The 20,316-nt window shown below is 48.8% G+C and overlaps 1 protein-coding gene across 9 annotated transcripts in view; it reads left to right on the plus strand.

Annotated features, from left to right (window-relative positions):
* Window positions 1–17,607, plus strand: part of LOC127033274 (zinc finger protein RFP-like) — a 168,571-nt gene extending 150,964 nt beyond the window's left edge. For 4 of the 9 annotated variants that reach the window (XM_050921168.1, XM_050921174.1, XM_050921170.1 and 1 more), the window contains 6 exons: window positions 1,659–1,774; window positions 4,007–4,057; window positions 7,743–7,921; window positions 15,885–15,980; window positions 16,578–16,808; window positions 17,506–17,607. In XM_050921168.1, the coding sequence (XP_050777125.1) occupies window positions 1,659–1,774; window positions 4,007–4,057; window positions 7,743–7,921; window positions 15,885–15,980; window positions 16,578–16,808; window positions 17,506–17,592 (760 nt within the window). In that variant the 3' untranslated portion in view covers window positions 17,593–17,607. Of the gene's footprint in view, window positions 1–1,658; window positions 1,775–4,006; window positions 4,058–7,742; window positions 9,348–10,152; window positions 10,174–14,338; window positions 14,403–15,884; window positions 15,981–16,577; window positions 16,809–17,505 lie in introns of those variants that run through there. The other 5 variants (XM_050921175.1, XM_050921171.1, XM_050921177.1 and 2 more) reach the window with 5 other exon arrangements.
* Window positions 17,608–20,316: the final 2,709 nt, after the last annotated feature.

A 20,316-nucleotide genomic window follows, 5' to 3' on the forward strand; every position in this document is an offset into this window, starting at 1 on the left:
AGTACGTGTGCATCTGAACGTACTGATGAATCTCACCCACCACATACACATTTCAAACTGTTAGCGGACAATGGATTAAAGATTTGATGCACTAAAATGGGAAGAAAATGGAAATCTGTATCAGAATACATTTCAGAACACACAGAAATATTCAAAAATGTTATACAAACAAAAACAGGAGCCAAGGATGAAGTTGAGTGTATGCGCTGCAAATGGGGTGGCCCAATTATCAAATGTGAATATTTATAGGCTAATAGTTCTAAGTCCACACCGGTAAACTGTTGGTTCAAATGACAAGTTGTATTTGGGGATTGGAGATCTATTATTTTCTTAAACTCAGAGGGCCATTGTGATTTGACATCTGTTTTAGTTCTGCAGCAAACCACAGTGATGAACGGAATTGAAAGCATTAATCTACTGAATACTTTTTTCCTCTCTTTCCATCCACCAAAATAAACCTGATATTTACCTAGAAAAATTAACAGTTTTTTTGCGCTGATTTCCATCTGTTTTTGTTGTGGTGGTAATTTTTCCTAGGAATTTATCAGTGTTTAACTAATATAAAACGGAAAATGAAGGGCCCTAATGATCTGGAAGCAGTAAACGGCACAACTCCAGCGTCTAGGAAGTGGGATAATTAGGAAAGCGAAGTTCTTTGCAGGGCCTATTAAGAAATGGGAATGAATCCAGTTTCCAGAATTGCTGACCAGAATTGCATAAATGGAGCTTTTAGCTTGAGAAAGGCAAATGCTCTGGACACAGGAGTTGCATGTGGAAGTCCGGGATTCATGTGTCTGATGAGTCTGTTTGAGCAAGTGCCATTGGCACAGGCACAATAGAATTTAGAAGGAGAAAACCCACAATCGTGCTGCGTGCTTAAGGGCCCCATTCTATTGAAGTCTGAATGGAATTTTAAAGGTGCAACTACAGAGAATTGCATCTCAAGCTCAACTAGGGGTGGCAAAGTGAGTCCTCTACAGAGCAGGAGCAATCGCCAGCTTCTGGCTCGTGGGACTGAGCTCTTTTTTTTCTTCTCCCCTCTCTTTCTTCTAGGACATCAAAAGCACCTGGAGCAGATACATAGCTCCTTCCCACTCCCCCTTACGCTTCATGATGTTAGAAAGGGATTAGATCCCTGAAGACAGACTTTGCAGGGTATTTAGACACCTGACATGTAGCTAAACACTTACCTGCTTTGGAAAATTCTACCAAGCAAGTTAGGCACCTCCCATAGCAATCAGTGGCAGTTGGGAGCCTAGCTTGGTTAGGTGCTTTTGAAAATCCCAGGAGGCACCTTTTAAAATCAGGACTTAAGTGACTTGCCAAAGGTCACGCAGGGAGGCTGTGGCAGAGCAGGGTGTGGAACATAGGTTTCCAGAGTCCTACAGCAACCCCTTAATCACTGGAGCATCCTTTCCCATGAGATTAGGCCCTTCTGTCTGAGGGGCAGCTTGTGGACCCCTTACTCTCTTTAACTCCCATTTGAGGATCTAGGCATTTCAAAACTGCAGAGAGGAGGGCAATTGACTCACCAGTGGGAGTTAGAGGCTCACAATGAGCCCACGAGAGAGCAGCCTCTGGTAGCTCATTCTCCCAAAAGACAGAAAAGATTTAGAATGGCTGGTTTTGTTCTGTCTTGTCTTGTTTTCCCCCTCTAGGTGTGAGAAGCTGAAGTTCGAGAAACCAGTGGCCGTGCCAGAGGACCTAAGAGAGAGAGTCGGCGTCTCTTCCCAAAGAAATATTTGTCTGCAGGAGGCTCTGAAGAAATTCAAAGGTAACTTAACATTTATCTGGGTTCATGCTACGGTGATGATACATCAAGATGCGCCTCTGACTGTGGAAGGAGATGGACTCTGGCCTATTAATTCTCAGCTCGTCCCAGCTAGACGTCTTTGTGGGTGGAATGGGGAGGGCTCAGGGCTGATGCCAGTTCTCCAGGCCTCCACTTGGATTGTCTCAGACCCAACTCATGGTGTCAAAATGGGTCACTCAGACTTTGAGACACACAGTCACCAGATGTTATAGAAAATGTTGAATGTAACCTCCATGCCTGGGATTTTCCAAGGGAACAACGGGATTTAGACACCCATCTCTGTCTCTCTCTGACCGTCAATAGGAGTTGGCCATCACATGGCCTCAGCCCTTTTGAAAATCCCAGTCTGTACCTCAAGTTCCTCCATCTGTCAAAAGGAGGAAATAATGACCAACCTACCTTGTTGTGCTAATTAGTGAATGCCGCCCAGTGCTTAGAGATCCTTGGAGGAAGGTGGGAGATGGAAAAGAGCAAGATGTGTATTTTGGATGATGATTTCACTTTAGTTTGGTCTTGCTGGAAAGGTCTCCCCATTCGAATCTGCCTCTCAATCTATGGTCTTTTCCTTTTGGCTGTCTCAGAATTACAGCATCGTTTCATGCAGTGCTGCTATAGCCGTGTCAGTCCCAGGATATTAGACAAGATGGGGGAGGTAACAGCTTTTATTGGACCAACTCCTGTTGGTGACAGACAAACTTTTGAGCTACACAGACCTGAAGAAAAGCTCTGAGTAAGCTCCAAAACTTGTCTCTCTCAAGCACGGTTACATTAGTTAACGGTAGGAATGTCGCCAGAGTTAATACAACATGAAATCACCTCTTCCAGTCCTTCCTTTCTCTAGAGACCCTGCCCTCTGAACTGACTTCTGAGCCCAAAGGCAGAGAGAAAGGGTGAGGGCTAGATTCACAAAAGGACTTGGGTGTCTACCTGCCATTTTAGGCATCTAAATCCCAGAATCAGACCACACTGGGATTCACAAAGCCCCCTGCTGAGCTGCCTAAAATCACTCATCACCTCTATTTTTGCAGTAAATGTTCTCTAGGCATCTGTGTTTCTGCTTCTGTGCATGCGCACTGCAATTCTAGTCTAGCTGTCCAGACACATAAGCCCCAGAGAGCTACATGAACTGGGGAAAGACAGGCATTCCTCCTCCTAGCTCACCTACAGGGCCTAATCTGAGATGCCTGCTCCGAGCACACTTACTGGCTCAGGTCCTATATGTGAATTTACCCAAAAGAACCAGGCCCTAGGGAAAGGCAAGCTCCCTTACCACGTATAGCTCCATGATTAGGGTAGAGGAATGGGAGGTGGGAGACCACCAGATCAAATCCCTTGTCCCCTGGAGAAGAAGAAGAAATTCCAACAGGGGTCCAATATGGCCTCTGTCTCCATTTTTGAATCTGATCCACTGCATATAAATAATTGAGCAGAGGGAAAGGCTTGTGGGTCTCCCACCTCCCAAGGGCGTGCTCTAACCACCGGGCTGCAGAGATGTTCTCGTGATTTCTTTCTGCCTCTGGCCCAATGAATTATTGATTATCCCCAATGGAACCTCTCCCCCAGGAGAGCATGTGGGCACCCCGCATCAGAAAATCCTGCAGCCCAGAGGTTAGGGCACTCCTTGAGAGTCGGTAGATCCCATTTCAGATCCCTGCTCCCTCTGTGGCACAGGGTTAACTTGAACCAGGGGTCTCCCCAAGGCCAGCTGAGTGCTCCAACCACTGGGGTAAAAGTTATGAGCAAGGTGGGTTTTCTCCACCCAAGCAGGCTTCTTGCAAAAAAAAAATGGCACAGGTGCCGGAAACCAAGAGAGGGCTCGCAGCTGAGAATCCCACACCGAGGGAGGCACCCAGACTCAGGCGCCAAACTCCCTGAGATGGCCAGGGCTTAGCACACCCCCCCACCCCCCGCACCTTGGCCTTTCCCACTGGCTGGCGTAAGCAGGGAGTCGCCTAGCATGCTGGCTTTTGTGAATCTCATTCCAAGGTGCATCTCTCTCCCCGTTCACGGTACAGGGAGCCTGACTCAGGCTTTATGAATTACAGTGGCTTTCTAGGTGCCTAACTGTTGGATGTTGTGATGCTGAGTGTCACCTTGCCTAAGTTTCTTTGTGAATCCAGCCCCATTTTCATGAGGCTATTTGCCTGCAAGAAAGGGGGAAATCAGCTCTCCTCTGATCTTTTCTTTCTCCAGAGACACTGCCCTATCAACTGAACTTTCTGATCTCAAAGGCAGAGAAAGAGGGTAAGTTTTCATGAGGTGGTTATCCTACAACAATTATTACTTAAAATCTCAGGATTCATTTTTTAGAAGAAGCTTCTGAATTCAAACGAGGTTTCCACCAATACAGAGTCATGGATCCCAAGGTTAGAAGGAATCATTATATCATAAGAACGGCCATAGTGAGTCACACCAATTGTCTATCTAGCCCAGTATCCTGTCTTCCAACAGTGGCCAATGCCAGGTGCCCCAGAGGGAATGAACAGAACAGGGGATCATCCAGAGATCCATCCCGTCGCCCATTCCAATTCTGTGATGTATCAACGTGCACATACTATTTACAATTGGAAAATAGGGTACATTTTTTTAGGTCCAATAATCATGCTCTAGGGCACACTCCGGTCACATTTTGCTCTTCTCTCAGTAATTATAAGGACTAGACATTTCCTCTATTTTTATTTTTTATATGAAAGACAAGCTTCGCTGCTGGAAAATGTCATTAGCACAGAGTGCAGGCTGACCATCGGTGCCTTGTACTCTTCCAGAACGTGAAAGCAACCCGTATTTCAACCTCTGAAAACTGGGAAATAAAGAGTTAAGGAAGCGTCTCCCACCAGCTCCTCTACTATACTTCCCGCCACCCCTAGTGTCAGGAGCATGAGACTCGTGTGCTGGGCTCCATCCATCCCCAGCTGGTGGAAGGTCCCTTGAGGGAGACCATGCTCAAGCCAGTATTGAACAAGGCAGAGAATCAGGACTGCAGCCGCATTCAAAAAAGCAAACTGAATGTTGGGAATCATTAGGAAAGGGATAGATAATAGACAGAAAATATCATATTGCCTCTCTATAAATCCATGGTACACCTACATCTTGAATATTGCGTGCAGAAGTGTTTTCCCCATCTCAAAAAAGATATATTGGAAAAGGTTCAGAAAAGGGCAACCAAGACAATTAGGGGTATGGGACAGCTGCCATATGAGGAGAGATTAATAAGATTGGGACTTTTCAGCTTGGAAAAGAGATGACTAAGGTGAAATGTGACAGAGATCTATAAAATCATCACAGGTGTGGAGAAAGTAAATAAGGAACTGTTATTTACTTCTTCTCATAACATAATTACTAGGGATTACCAAATGAAATTAATAGGCAGCAGGTTTAAAGCAAACAAAAGGAAGTATTTCTTCACACAACACATAGTCAACCTGTTTAACTCCTTGCCAGAGGATGTTGTGAAGGCCAAGACCATAACAAGACTTCTTTTTTTAACTAACTAAATTTCTGGAGGACAGGTCCATGAATGGCTGTTAGCCAAGATGGGCAGGGATGGTGTCCCTTGCCTCTGTTTGCCAGAAGCTGGGAATGGGCGACGGGATGGCTCACTTGATGATTCCCTGTTCTGTTCATTCCCTCTGGGGCACCTGGCATTGGCCACTGTCGAAAGACAGGATACTAATAACCACTGATGGATAAATTCATGGAAGATAGGTCCATCAGTTCAAGGAGCATTGTCTCTCCCTGGGGGTTGGTGCTCCCTGTGGTACTGAGAACTGTGCCTTTCAGTGGTTTGGCTTCCCAGACAGGAAGGAGGAGCATGGCAGAAGAAGGCGAATGGAGGCTGGGGAAGGGGTTCTCTTCTGATCTTAGGGTATGGCTACATTTGGAATTTCAAAGCGCTGCCCCGGCAGTGCTTTGAAGTGTGAGTGTAGTCAGAGCGGCAGCGCTGGGAGAGAGCCCTCCCAGCGCTGCATGTAAACCACATTCCTTACGGGTGTAGCGTGCAGTGCTGGGAGCCGCGCTCCCAGCGCTGCTGCCCTGATTACACTGACGCTTTACAGCGCTGTATCTTGCAGCGCTCAGGGGGGTGTTTTTTTCACACCCCAGTTGCAGCGCTGTAAAGTGTGAGTGTAGCCAAGGCCTTATAGTCAACTACCCGTGTCCTTTAATGGCTCCCAGCAACAGCATCTGAATACCTGGCATCTTTTATGGCCATTTGACAAAAAGGGAAGCTGGAATGCAGTTAGAGGAAGGGACATGCCTGAGGTCACAGAACAAGTCAGTAGCGGAGTGAGGAATAGAGCCCAGGAGTCCTGGCTTCTAACCTCTAGACCATGCTCCCTCCCCAATATGAGTGTAGAGCACTGGATGGACTTTACACATCCCGGTGCTGTGTACAGTTAGTGCCACCGAGAAGGCTAATTCCCAGTGCAATTGGACTTGCCATTGTCTTCTGAGGACCTCAGGCCGCAGACAGCGATGTGGGCAGCTTAGCCTGCTCCGAGAGCAAATACTCCCTTTTCACCCACTGCATATAGGGAAACTGAGGCACATACAGGCTTCCTAAAAAAATTCCCAAAAAATCCCGGTTTGTCACCCACCCGAACAGTACCTCTTAGATGCCTGGCGGGAACGACAGGGAATTTCCTGCTTAGCTTCAGCCAACAGGCAGCTGCCCAGGACTGACACTCAGGGCCCACCCTAGCAAGCCTGGGGCTACTGGGGAGTGTGAAAAATGGTCCTAGTCTCCCCCAGGGCTGAGCTCTGCCCGGAAGGGTCGGTCTGTCTGTCTGCACTGCAGAGTGAACCCTGGGGATCGGCACCCAGGTTAGCCTGGGCTGGGTGCAAGGAGCCATGCTGCTGAACCTGACCTCACTTACTGTGTTCTCACTGGTGCTGGCGAGTCTCTAGGACTTCTGGGAGCACGTACCATGGCTGATGGTGCCACCGTAAGCTGAGCTATTCTGTGTTTCTTTCCTAGTGATTTGTGGGGTACCCGGTCTGTCTTTCACAGGGGAATTGTGGGAAGGCACTGGAGGGCTATTTTCCCTCAGATCAGGCTGGCAGTGACAATGGTGGGGAGGGTTTTCACCTTCCTCTGCAGCATGTGGATGCAGGTGAAGTACCAGGATTATTTGGGGGTATCTCACTGAATCATTTCCCTGCATTGTGGGGCCTTGGGCACTGGTACCTCAGTGTCTCCTCTTCTCTGCCTGTGGCACATAAATAGTCCCGTCTGCTATATAGGCTGTTATGCTTTGGGCTAATGTTGGGGGTTGGGTTAGGTGGGCGCTGGGTGGGGTTGGTGGCCTGTGCTATACGGGGGTCAGATTAGATGATCTGGTTCCTTTCTGGCCTCAGACTCTCTGACTCAGCACTGGAGTGGTTTAGCCTGCACAGAGGCGCCGACTTCCCCAGTTCCCAGGGGGGTTCTTGATCCTCGCTCTGCCCCAGGCCCTGCCCCCAAGCCCCCACCCCTACACCATCTCTTCCTGCCCTGTTCCATTCTTCCCCCTCCCCAGCCTCTTCCTGCCCCTACTCCTCTCCCTCACCCCCAGAATGTCCTGCCCACCTCGGAACAACGGATCCGTGGCAGGAGAAAGGCGCTGGGAGGGAGGGGGAGGAGCTGATCAGTGAGGCCCGTTGGCGGATGGGAAGTGCTGTGGACAGAGGGGGAGGAGCTAATTGGCAGGACCTGCCTGTGGGTGCTGAGCACCACTATTTATTTTCTGTGGGTGCTTCAGCCCCGGAGCACCCACGGAGTCGGTGCCTATGCTGGGTGGAAAGCACCCCTGAACTCAGGTGAGGTGTTTATGCATCTGGACAGGAAGGGCATTCGAGTTAGCAGCTGTGTACGCACCTGGGTTAACTCTGCAGTGAGGACAGACCTTAACACTCTTCTCCTGTGTGTGTGTGTCTCTCTCCCCTCTTGCAGTGCAGGCCACTCCGGATCCAGATCTGGCATATCCTTCTTCCATCGTTTCCACAGATGAGAGTGTGTTACAGAAATACCAAGACACGGGATATTTAGTGCCACAGAACAGGTTTTACCCTGCTGCCTGTCTGCTGGGCTATACGGGCTTCACCTCCGGGAGATGTTACTGGGAAATGGAGGTGATGAACAAAGATGAGTGGGTTTTGGGCATTGCCAAAGAGTCTGTGATACAGGAGGGAGCGATAAGCTGTACACCAGAGGAAGGGATCTGGGCTTTGCAGAATACAAGATATCACTACTGCGCCCTCACCTCCCCTAAGACTGCTCTGGGCCTACATCATAGACCCAGTAACATTGGGGTTTATCTGGATTACGAAGGGGAGAAAGTTACATTTTATGACATTACATCTTCTGGCAGAGAGCCAGTCTTTACTTTCACATCCTCTTTCACTGGGAAGATCGTCCCCTTCTTTGGGAGCCGGCGTGTACAATTTCTGAGTAGGTTACGGGTAGGCATGGCAGTAGGTGGTCACTGGCAGCCATACCGTTAACACCTGCGACAGAGGAACAGGGAGCACTCGATATGAGGTATCTAAAGTAGAGCAAAGACATGGGTAATATATACATTTCAGCTATCACACTTTGCCATTCTAATCACAGTCTTGCCAGCCTCCAGCATTCAAAAACTGTCAGGCCCCACAAAATCAGGAGATTGGCTTAAACATCTTTTTAAATTTTGTGTTATTTTTCTTTGCCTTCTGGCTTCCCAGCTTTCAGGGTGTTCTTGTTTCCGGTTTTCAGTCTTTGCTACACAAACATGAAGGCTGGAAATGTATCTGTAATGTAATCTGAGCTCCCTCAAATCTATCCACTCCAGCAGCTAGGACTTTAAGAAAAACACCAAGTGCTGCGAGACTCACAATAAAATGGTGAGGGGGAACAAGACTGACTTGCTCAGCATTATACTGGTGAAAGGAGTTTCTCAACCTTCTTACATGCCTGTCTCTGTAACTCTAGGATCCTCCAGTCACACGTGAACTGGCCAACCAGCAGACACCAGGAGCCACTCTCAGGGTCATCGCAGAGCCTGCCTGTCTTAGGGCAGGTCTACACTTAAAATACTGCACCAGCGGTGCTACGTCCCTGTAATGCTTCAGTAAAGACACTCCTACACCGACAGGAGAGCTTCTCCCATCAGTGTTGTTAATCCGCCTCTCTGAGAGGTGGTAGCCGTGGCAAGAGGAGAAGCTCTCCCGTCAACGTACCGCTCTCTACACAGGGAGTTCAGTCGGTACGACTGCGTGAAAAATCCACACCCCTCAGTGAACACAGTTGTACCGACTGAACTCCCGGTGTAGACAGCGGTATGTTGACGGAAGAGCTTCTCCCCTTGCCATAGCTACTGCCTTTTGCAGAAGGGTGTGGATTTTTCACTGCCCTGAGCGATATAGTTCTACCAATGGACGTTTATAATGTAGACCAGGCCTAGGTTCTGACTCACTTCAGGTCATCCATCAAGGTCCTCTGCTCTTTACTTATGAATATAAAAAAACATAGTGGTGTTTCCCTCTCCCCCCAGTTCCCGAGCTCAATGCTCCTCTTTTGCTCTGTTTGGTTATTTGGATGCTGTAGATTCAGCTGAGTAAATTCAGAGAATAAAGTTTATTTCTATCTTCTGGTCTTGAACTTTGTCCCAGGAGTATTAGATCTGTAGGGCTGTGCCCTGAAAGGCTAGACAGACCCACGAGCAAATGCCTGGAAGGGCTTGAAGAAAAGCCGCTGGGTAACTTTAAGCGAAAGCTCTAAGAGCAAAGCTTGAGGACTGAGTAAATAAAATCAAAGAATCAAGCGATGCTTTCCCAGGCAAGAGAAGAAGCAACAACATCCTCGCTGTGAAAGAAATCCATTAGCAACCACCAGCTGCCAGGGAACAGAAGGAAACTGGCAATAAAGTAGCCAGCTCACATGATCAACTACAGAATATTATGGGGTGGCACTTAGCAGCACCATTGTGTTGCAGCAGCATTTCTTTCCCAAACCAAGTGATCTCTTTTTCTTTAAATTCACAGTCACAGTCTCATTGGCTAGAAACCTGATACACCACCTGAGGGCCCAGGGTAGGGTCAGGGGTACAAAGCTGGAGTCTTTTAGTCAAGGGATTCCTGAGATACAGCCCCTCCCAACACAAGCTATTTTTAAAAGGCTGTGGGCTAGGCATGGAATTCCAGCAGAATCCTGTCCATGGCTGGTTGAGGGAGACTCCCAGCACACGCTGTAGCCTACAGGAGATGGCCCTGGGCTGGAAGGCAAAAGAACTCAATCTCTTCTGCTGTGGCTTCTCAGCAGTTTGTGTTGGCTGAGGCATCGCACCCTTGGGGAGATACCCATCATCGCTACCCCCTTTTTGCAGATGTGATAAGAGGATGCAGAAGGTGAACTCAGACAAAGCGGAAGATGATTCATAGATTCCAAGGCCAGAAGGGGTCACTGTGATCTTCTAGACTGATCTTCTAGTCTCCTGTGTCACACAGGCCACTGAACTTACCCCAGATAATTCCTTGAGCATCATTTTGATTTATTTTTTCCAAATCTTGATTTAAAACTTATCAGTGACAGAAACTCTACCACGCCCCTTGGCAAATTGCTCTAGTGCAGGGGTCTCAAACATGCGGTCTGCGGGCTGCATGCGTTAGAAATGTACACCTTAATGCCAGGTCGCTGTCTAATACAGCAGACCCACACCTCAATCACCGAACCCCTCGGCCTTTGGAAATGAACCTACCAGTTCAACTAGACACACAGGCCAGTAGTTCAGGCTTGGTGCATGGCCCAGCTGCACAACACTGAAACAAGGGTGCAGATGACCCAGGCTTGGAGCATGGCAGACACCAGGCCAGTTCAGTGCATGGAACAAGGACAGCCCTGAGACTGGGGGCAGGTAAGGTAGCTGAGAAGAGGTCGGCTCCGTGCGTGTCTCAGGCACACAGCACTGCAAGTGGGCTGGGAGAGCTGGCAACCGGTCGACTTGGGGCATGGCAGACACCCAGCACCAGTCACTGCTCTTTTCCTGCCATGATTACATTTTCTGTTCTGGGCCCAGGCGGCTGCTTTTCCCAGGCCCCCTCAATCTATCCCAAGATGCCCCCTCCTGCAGCTGGGCTAGACAATGGAGCTGGGAGACGCTGTGTAACCCCTTACCCTGTACAATGCAGGGGTCCCCTACCAGCTCCCCTCATACGCACTGTCCTGGACCATTGGTCCTCTGCCCTGACCTAGGATGAATCTCTCTCTAAAGGTCAGGGAGAAGCTCTGTCTGCACGATCCATTGAGTCCATGGGCTGTCTGCTGAGCCTCACATGGAGGGGCACAATCAGTGCAGACTTTGCTGGTTACCTTGGTGTATGATGGAGACACCTACACCCCGGGAAACAGGCTGACATCCCAGCGCATTTCACACAGCCCCCCTGAGCAGCTGCCCAATGGACTTTCAACCACTGCCCCCCTAGACAGGATGTGGGTTGTTAAACTGAAACAGACCAGCCAGAAAAAAGCATCTGTACTTGGTCTCAACCCCAAAGCTTTGACACTTTGTTTCTCCCCAGAAGAAGGGGTTTGGGGATGGCTGAATCTTTCTCAGGTGCCTCTCTGAAGGGAATCCAGAGAGAACTAGGTCAGATGTAAGTCGAGCAGGGAACCAATTCCAGGCTCTTACCTCCCCACGGACCTCTGTGACTCTGAGCCTAAGACTCACAAAGATCAGGTTTTATGGGGGTGAGTGGCACTTTACGATGCTGATAGCAAGATCCTGATCTCCATGTTCAATTATTCCTTCACTGAGAAAATCTTCCCTTTCTTTTCTCTTCAGCCTCTGAGATCATACCTTAAAACTATGCCCCTGAGAGCCAATAAATGGATTTCACTAGGTGTCATTTTTTTCCTACTGTTTACACAAGCCTCCAGTTTACTAAACTGGAAAAAGAAAGGATTTGAGCAAAGTTAAAAGAAAGGCTCAGATTCACAAAGGGCCTTAAACAACTAAGGCTTGGTCTACACTACAGAGTTAGGTCGAAGTCAGGCAGCTTATGCCCACCTAATAATGTCAGCGTTCATCCTAGTGTCCCACCAACATGCTAAGTCGACTGAATAGCTCCACCTCAACTGCTAGGTCGACTGAATAGCTCCACCCCTCCAAGAGAGTTGCAGCGCTTACGTCAACATAGTTAGGTCAACGCAGTGGCAGTGTAGATGCTGCGTTGCCCACATCAGTTTAAGTGGCCTCCAGAAGGTGTCCCACAATGCCCCATTGTGACCCACTCTGGTCACTGGTTTGAACTCCACTGCCCAGCAGCCAGGTACACAGGAACAAGCCCCTCCTGTTTAAAGACTGGGAATTTTTGAAATTCCATTTCCTGCTTGCTCTGCATGGAGAGTTCCCCTAGCAACTGCCCAGCTGAGCAGGCTCCCAACGCTCTGCTGCCTGCACTGCACAGGAGGTGATGGATCTCCTGGGTCCGTGGGGAGAAGAGGCTGTGCAGGCCCGGCTCCGATCCAGCCTTAGAAATGTGCGTGTCTATGAGCAGATTGCTCAGAGCATGGGGGAGAAGGGCTACAAGAGGCTCCCCCACCACTGCCATGTGAAAGCCACGGAGCTGCACCAGGCGTACCAGGAGGCGAGGGAGGCAAGCAGTTGCTCTGGTGCAGCTCTGCAGAGATGCCACTTTTACAAGAAGCTACATGCTATCCTCTGCAGTGATGCCATGCCACCCCTGAGCCTCATGGATACTGGAGGAGTTGGACTCATGGGCCACCACAGGCAACACTGAGGACGAGAATGGGGGACAGGTGAGCAAGGGATCGATTGTCAGATTCAGGGCTTATATTCAGCTGGAGCTGTCCGGAGTGGAGCTCGGGTAAATATTTGCTGCTTGGGCCCACAGCCCAGCTCTATGCACATTCCCACACCTTGCCCCCTCTGTCTACTTCCCTTTCTATTAACCAAGCTAAATTAAGGGGCTTTCCATGGATAGTGGATAGAGATTTAAGGTCTGAATTCTCAGTAGCACAGTCTTGCCAATCCCAAATTTTTAAAAATCATGAGTCAGGACCCCCAAAATGACGTGATTGCCTTTTGTGAGAGAGAAAAATAATAATAAATGCTGAGTTCTTTCAATTTGCCTTCTGGTTTCTCAGACTTTAGGCTACACTTAGATCACATTTATAAGTTTTTCTCTGCACCCAAGCGAACTAGAAACCTCCTTTGTTTAGGAAAGGAAAGCCAAGAGTCTCACCTCATCCCATGCTTCCAGGAGCTGGGGCTTTAACAAACGCACCAAATATCATCAGACTCATTATAAAATTGTGAGTGTTGGTGACACCGAGGCTCCTTTACATTGAGCCACAGCAGAGTTCTTGTACATGAGAATCAGGCCTTTGAAACATCGATTCCAGCTAAACCAAGTTTTTTGGCCATGAATTTAAAATGACTCAATTTCGAAGGATTAGATTATATCAATAAGTGTCTGTAATCGTTGGTTTCACTTTGCACACAAACTGATGAAAGAATGTTTCCATTGATAGTAACTTAAATTTACAAATAGGCACAGTAAGAAAAATGCGGCATGAGAACTTATTAGAGTTTGATTGAAGGATGTTTACTTAGTATATGTTGAAACGTGGTGCTGACAATTTGTGTTTTAATGGTTATAAAGTTTGCACTTTCTGAATCTCAGTATCGACTGTCATTAAATAATTATTGCACGACCAAAATATTGTCTGACCCCCCCCATAAATTCCCCCAGCTGTGAACATTTAAATTGATCAAAACTGTGCAACTGTGAAAGTTGAAATAGATAAATATAAAAAAATATTTTAAAATAAATTTTATCTGTCAAAATTTTATATTAAATAAATGAACTCTGCCCAAGCCTAAATATCACGCCTCAGACACACAGTTCTGCAAGCTCGTCAGGACAGGTGGATGGATTCTGATGTCCTCCATGGGAAGCCCCAGTGACCCTCCACACCAGCACAGGGGCTGATTGCAGGATCAGAGCCCTAGTGGGGTACATTTTTCATGAAAGTTTCCAGGGGGGTAATGTTACCAGTTGGAAGTTGGCTCTTTCCAATTCAGCAAACAGAGTGAGTCAGTTCCAGGAAGGGAAACACCCCCTTGTTGCTGCAGGTGAGGCATGGGGTGAACTCAGGACATTGAAATTTACCCTGTTACACTGCCCAGAGGGAGCCATGGCTGCAGAGAACCGCGTGGAAAGTCTCCAGGAGGAAGCGACATGTCCCATCTGTCTGGAGTATTTCACAGAACCTGTCACTCTGGAATGTGGGCACAATTTCTGCCGAACCTGCATCAGCCAGTGCTGGGAAGGATCCAATACAACCACCTCCTGCCCTCAGTGCAGAGAAACTGTGCAACGGAGAAACCTCAGGACAAACAGGCAGCTGGCAAATGTTGTAGAAATAGCCAAACGGCTGAGTTTACAGGCAGCAAAAGGAGCAGGAGGGGACGGGGTGTGTGAGAGACACCAGGAGGCTCTGAAACTGTTCTGTGAAGATGATCAAACCCCCATCTGTGTGATCTGTAGAGAGTCGCAGACTCACAGAGCTCACACGGTGGTTCCCATAGAGGAGGCTGCCCAGGAGTACAAGGTAGGGAGTTGCTGTCAAGTTTAATGGATAATAACTTTGGATTTTAATTACAGGCTGATTTCACTGAAAGTTACCTGTCACAGGTGTGATGCATCATTCAGCTCTGTAAAGCCTTCATTGTACGGGTGATGTTATAAAAAGTAAATGATCAGCTAGCATGGCAAGAAAGGCAAAAATTGAAGTCTTTAAAATATCTGATGTGGGAAGCTTTTCTCTAAGATTCTCAATCCTTTTCAAAATTGAAGCTGTTAATTGATCAGTGAGGTTTAAATCACAAGAGCTGCAGGTGAGTGTGTTACCTTCAGCCTGGAAAAGGGAAGGTACAAGCTGCTGTTACAGATTTGTTTAATAGAATTTATTATTATTATCTTTATTTGCATCCCAGTAGCCCTAATAGACCACAAATGAGATCAGGGCCCTGCACAAAACACAGTGAGGGACAGTCCCGGCCCTGAGCAGTTTACAGTCTAAATAAGCAAGACAAACAAAGGGTGGTGAGGGAAACTGAGGCACAAAGGGGGCAGTGAGTTGCCCAGGGTCACCCAGCATGTCAGTAGCCAAACTTGGCATAGAACCCAGCTCACCCCTGTCCCAGTCCAGGGCCTGAACCACTAGGCCATGCTGCCACCTCATTATTGACCCCCCGGTGAAGAAGTTAGGGGCAGGGGATCCCAGGAGGGGATGGTCAGGGGACAAGGAGAAGGGGGGGTTGGATGGGTCAGAGGTTCTGAGGGGCGGCAGGAAGTGGGAGGGGGCAGATAGGGGGCAGGGGCCAGGCTGTTTGGGGAGGCACTGCCTTCCCTACCCAGCCCTCCATACAGTTTCGCACCCTGATGTGGCCCTCGGGCCAAAAAGTTTGCCCACCCTTGCTGTAAATCCAGCTCTGTTTCCTCCTCTCTCTCTCATTTTCACCGGACAAAGCCACGTCCAGTGCTGAGTCTCTACTGGACAGGGATAGTGCTCCACAAAACTGGGACTGCGCAGCTTCCAACCAGATGAATGGTCTCCCGACGTCGCATGGGGTTTGCTTTGGTGCTTAGACCAGCTCAGCCCAACCAGTGAAGTCCCTAGGGCTTCAGGGCTGAACTCCCAGCCCATCTTTAAACCCTGGTGGCTTCTGGGATTTGTATCACTTTGTTCATTAAACCTTCTCAAACACAGATTTATTGATTCACCCCCATGTGACTCCAGAGTCCTGTTATGCGCTACACTACTAATCAGTTCATAAATACCAAAAAAGCTTGGTTACAAATGAAATCTCTCTCTAATTAGAAGAAAAAAAACATTGAACCTGAATTGGTAACAAGTCTGAATATGACACACTCCCAGTCTGCATTGATAAGGTTTCATCTCCTTGGTGGTCCTGATGTCAAAAATGTGATTAGAACCAACCAATCTGAGGGTTTGGGTGGAAAAACACCCAGCTCCACACCCCTCTCAACCCTCCAAATAAAACCTCCCAAATCATGTCTGTTTCTTCAGGAAAAAATCCAGGCCCATTTGAAGGCTCTGAGGGAAGAGCGAGAAAAGCTGCTGGGATTGAAAGTGACTGGAGAGGGGAAAAGCCAGGAGTATCTGGTAGGTGCCTGTTGTTATGAACCAGCAGGGACTGGCAGTGGGAGGTCTGTTTGGGGGCAGATTCCTATGTGGCTTTGGTGAACTTGGGCCTGTGTGTGTTTCTCCATGATCATGGATTGCTGGGTTAGATTCATGTGTAGACAAGCCCTAAGCTTCCATTGCAGTTGATGAGTTAACGTCTAGCCCTTGTGGCTTTCCCAGAAATCCTCCCCAAGTGAACTGAATGTCAGCTGTGAAATGCTGTCCACTGTGTCTGGTCATTTCGTGCATTAACATGTTTGATTCTTTTTTCTCCCCCGTTGTCTCTGTCAGTGTGGTGCTGGATCCTGCCTCCTGCTGCTCTGGGTCTGAGTTCCCGGAGACCATGAATAACAGAATATGCTAACATGAGAGACATGGAAACCTCCCTTTCAGAGATGCAGAGGCCGAAGGGGAAGGTGTGAGAGAATCCTCTCCTTAGTACCCATAGGGTAGAGTCAAATGTCAGAAATCTGAGGATTTTCAACAAAGTTCTCCCTCCTGCACACTCAGCGCTCCATGAAAGGGCCCCAGGCGCCATTCATGTCCCTGACCAGCCCTTTCCCTATTTTCCTACAGAAACAAACACAAACTGAGAGGCAGAAGATTGTGTCTGAATTTCACGCACAGCGGCAGTTCCTGGAGGAACAAGAGCGACTCCTGCTGGCCCAGCTGGAGAAGCTGGACGAGGAGATTGTGAGGATCCAGAATGAAAATGTCAGTAAACTCTCTGAGCAGATTTCCCATCTCAGTGAGCTGATCAGTGAGATGGAGGGGAAGTGTCAGAAGCCAGCGAGTGAATTCCTGCAGGTGAGACTGAGTGAGAAACGGAGATGCGGACTCCCTGGCTCCATGGCTGGAGCACCCATGTAAAAAAATTAGCAGGTGCTTAGCCCCTACTGGCAGCCAGCTCCCCCCTCCCACCTCTTCCCCGCTTCTTTCTGCCCTTTCCCCCGAGCACACCCCATTCCCGATCCTCTCCCTCCCTCCCAGCACCTCTCGTCTGCCACAATCAGCTGTTCCACAGTGTGCAGGAGAAGCTGGGAGGGAGGGGGAGGATCGAGAATGGGGTGTGCTTGGGGGAGGGGGCAGAAAGAGGCGGGGAAGAGGCAAGGTGGGGACAGGAGGAGGAGGGGCAGGGCGGGGGCATTGGGGGAAGGGGTGGAGTGGGGGCAGGGCCTGAGGTTGAGCACCCAAAGGGACAATTGGAAGCTGGCACCTGTGGTTAGAAACATCCCAGATCCCCACACAGGGTAGGGAGGGCTCCTGAATCATAAGCAGTAGAGTCCAGCAGTCGGATATCTCAGTATAACTCGACATGTGCATTCCTGTTCTTTGAAGCGTTACAGACACATTGATATTAGAGATGGAAAAGCCCCAGGGAATCCATGGCCCTGGAGCCAGGGCAGGGCCTCTCTTCCCCATATTTGCAGAATCCCTTCCCTGGGATCCCCTGTGTGTGCGTGTCAGTTGGGACTGAAATTCCCCCTCTCTCTCTCTCCTCTAGGGTATCAGAAGCATCCTGAGCAGGTACGTGGCTCTCTCTCCCTCCCCGTCACATTTCACAACGCTGGGAAAGAGCTTGGTGGTGTGACTTTCAGTACCTTGGGGGAGCACTCTGTAACCCCAGAGTCCTCATTTACATATAATGGTGATATTGCATAGACAGCATGCCATGTGAGGTATCATGGGAACGGTTATGATCTGCTGAAATGCAGTGTTCCATCAAAATGTGTATATTATGAATACCTATGAAGTTATGAGAATGTGTGGTATGCTTGTCACTAAAATAATCTGTGGGTTTGGGAGGTGCCCAGATACTAGCTCTCCAGAGAGAATGACAAGGGAGGTAACCAACACCCGGGTGTGTACTGAACAGACAACACTAGCCCTTGTCCAGCAAGGGAGCTACAATGCAGTGACTCACCTGCATAAGGTTGAGGAATTGCTCAACCTTGTCTGGGGTCTCAGCAATGCCCACCAGAGACATGCCTGGACTTGTGTTCTCCAAGCACATGTGCTAAGGGTATAAAACAGAACACAGAGGGGCCATGCTTGGCCTTTCTCCTGCCCCCACGTATACTGCAAGCAACCAAGGGTATGTCTACACTATGAGATTATTCCGATTTTACAGAAACCGATTTTAGGAAACAGATTGTATAGAGTCTAGTGCACGCGGCCACACTAAGCACATTAATTTGGTGGTGTGCGTCCATGTACCGAGGCTAGCATCGATTTCCAGAGCGTTGCACTGTGGGTAGCTATCCCATAGCTCTCCCATAGTTCCCGCGATCTCCCCCGCCCTTTGAATTCTGGGTTGAGATCCCAGTGCCTGATGGGGCAAAAAACATTGTCACTGGTAGTTCTGGGTACATCCTCCCCCGCCCTCCGTGAAAGCAGCAGCAGACAACCATTTCGCGCCTTTTTTCCTGGATGAACTGTGCAGACGCCATACCACAGTAAGCATGGAGCCCTCTCAGCTCAAGACAGCAGTCATGAACATTGTAAACACCTCGCTCATTCTCGTGCAGTTTATGCTGAACCAGGACCTGAAAAACCAGGCAAGAAGGAGGCAGCGACGGCAGCGTGGCAATGAGAGTGATGAGGACATGGACACAGAATTCTCTCAAACCACGAGCCGTAGCACTTTGGAGATCATGCTGTTAATGGGACAGGTTCTAGCCGTGGAATGCCGATTCTGGGCCTGGGTAACAAGCACAGACTGGTGGGACCGCATAGTGTTGCAGGTGTGGGACGATTCCCAGTGGCTGCAAAACTTTCGCATGTGTAAGGGCACTTTCATGGAACTTTGTGACTTGCTTTCCCCTGCCCTGAAGCGCCAGAATACCAAGATGAGAACAGCCGTCACAGTTCATAAGCGAGTGGCGATAGCCCCATGGAAGCTTGCAACACCAGACAGCTACCGGTCAGTCAGGAATCAATTTAGAGTGGGCAAATCTACTGTGGGGGCTGCTGTGATGCAAGTAGCCAAGCAATCACTGAGCTGCTGCTACCAAAGGTAGTGACTCTGGGAAATGTTCAGGTCACAATGGATGGCTTTGCTGCAATGGGATTCCCTAACTGTGGTTGGGCAATAGATGGAACCCATATCCCTATCTTGGCACCGGAGCACCAGTGCAGCCAGTACGTAAACATCAAGGGGTACTTTTCAATGGTGCTGCAAGCACTGGTGGATCACAAGGGACATTTCACCAACATCAAGCATAGGAGGCCGGGAAGGGTTCATGATGCTTGCGTCTTCAGGAACACTAAACTTTTTAACGGCTGCAGCAAGGGATTTACTTCCCAGACCAGAAACTAACAGTTGGGGATGTTGAAATGCCTGTAGTTATCCTTGGGGACCCAGCCTACCCCTTAATGCCATGGCTCATGAAGCCATACACAGGCAGCCTGGACAGTAGTCAGGAGCTGTTCAACTACAGGCTGAGCAAGTGCAGAATGGTGGTAGAATGTGCATTTGGACATTTGAAGGGACGCTGGCACATGTTACTGACTCACTCAGACCTCAGCCAAAGCAATAAGTATACCCATTGTTATTGCTGCTTGCTGTGTGCTCCACAATCTCTGTGAGAGTAAGGGAGAGACCTTTATGGTGGGGTAAGAGGCTGAGGCAAATCGCCTGGCTGCTGATTAGGCGCAGCCAGACACCAGGGCGGTTAGAAGAGCACACCAGAGAAGCTTTGAAAACCAGTTTCATGACTGGCCAGGCTACGGTGTGAAAGTTCTGTTTATTTCTCCTTGATGAAAACCCGCCCCCTTGATTGACTCATTCCCTGTAAGCAACCCACCCTCCCCCTTCGATCGCAGCTTGCTTTCTAAGGAAATAAAGTCACTATCATTTAAAAATCATGTATTATTATTAATTGTGTATAAAAAGAGGGAGAGAACTGACAAGGTAGCGCAGGTGGGGTTTGGGAGGAGGATAGGAGGAAAGGAAAAGGCCACTAAAAAAATTCAAAGTAATGACAGCCTTTTGCTTGGGCTGTCCACTGTAGTGGAGTTGGTAGGTGCACTGAGCCTCCCCCCACACGTTCTTACACGTCTGGGTGAGGAGGCTATGGAACTTGGGGAGGTGGGAGGGGGGTTATACAGGGGCTGTAGCAGCACTCTGTGATCCTTTTGCGGTTTCTGCAGCTCCACCACATGCTGGAGCATGTCATTTTGATCACGCAACAGCCCTAGCGTTGCATCCCATCACCGCTGATCTTCCTGCCTACACCTCTGATCTTCCTGCCGCCACTTCTCATTTCGACAGTCCCTCCTGTCCTCAAGTTCACTGGCATCTTTCCTGTACTTT

This window comes from Gopherus flavomarginatus, chromosome 12, assembly GCF_025201925.1.
Source record: "Gopherus flavomarginatus isolate rGopFla2 chromosome 12, rGopFla2.mat.asm, whole genome shotgun sequence".
In the NCBI taxonomy this organism is placed as follows: Eukaryota; Metazoa; Chordata; order Testudines; family Testudinidae; genus Gopherus; species Gopherus flavomarginatus.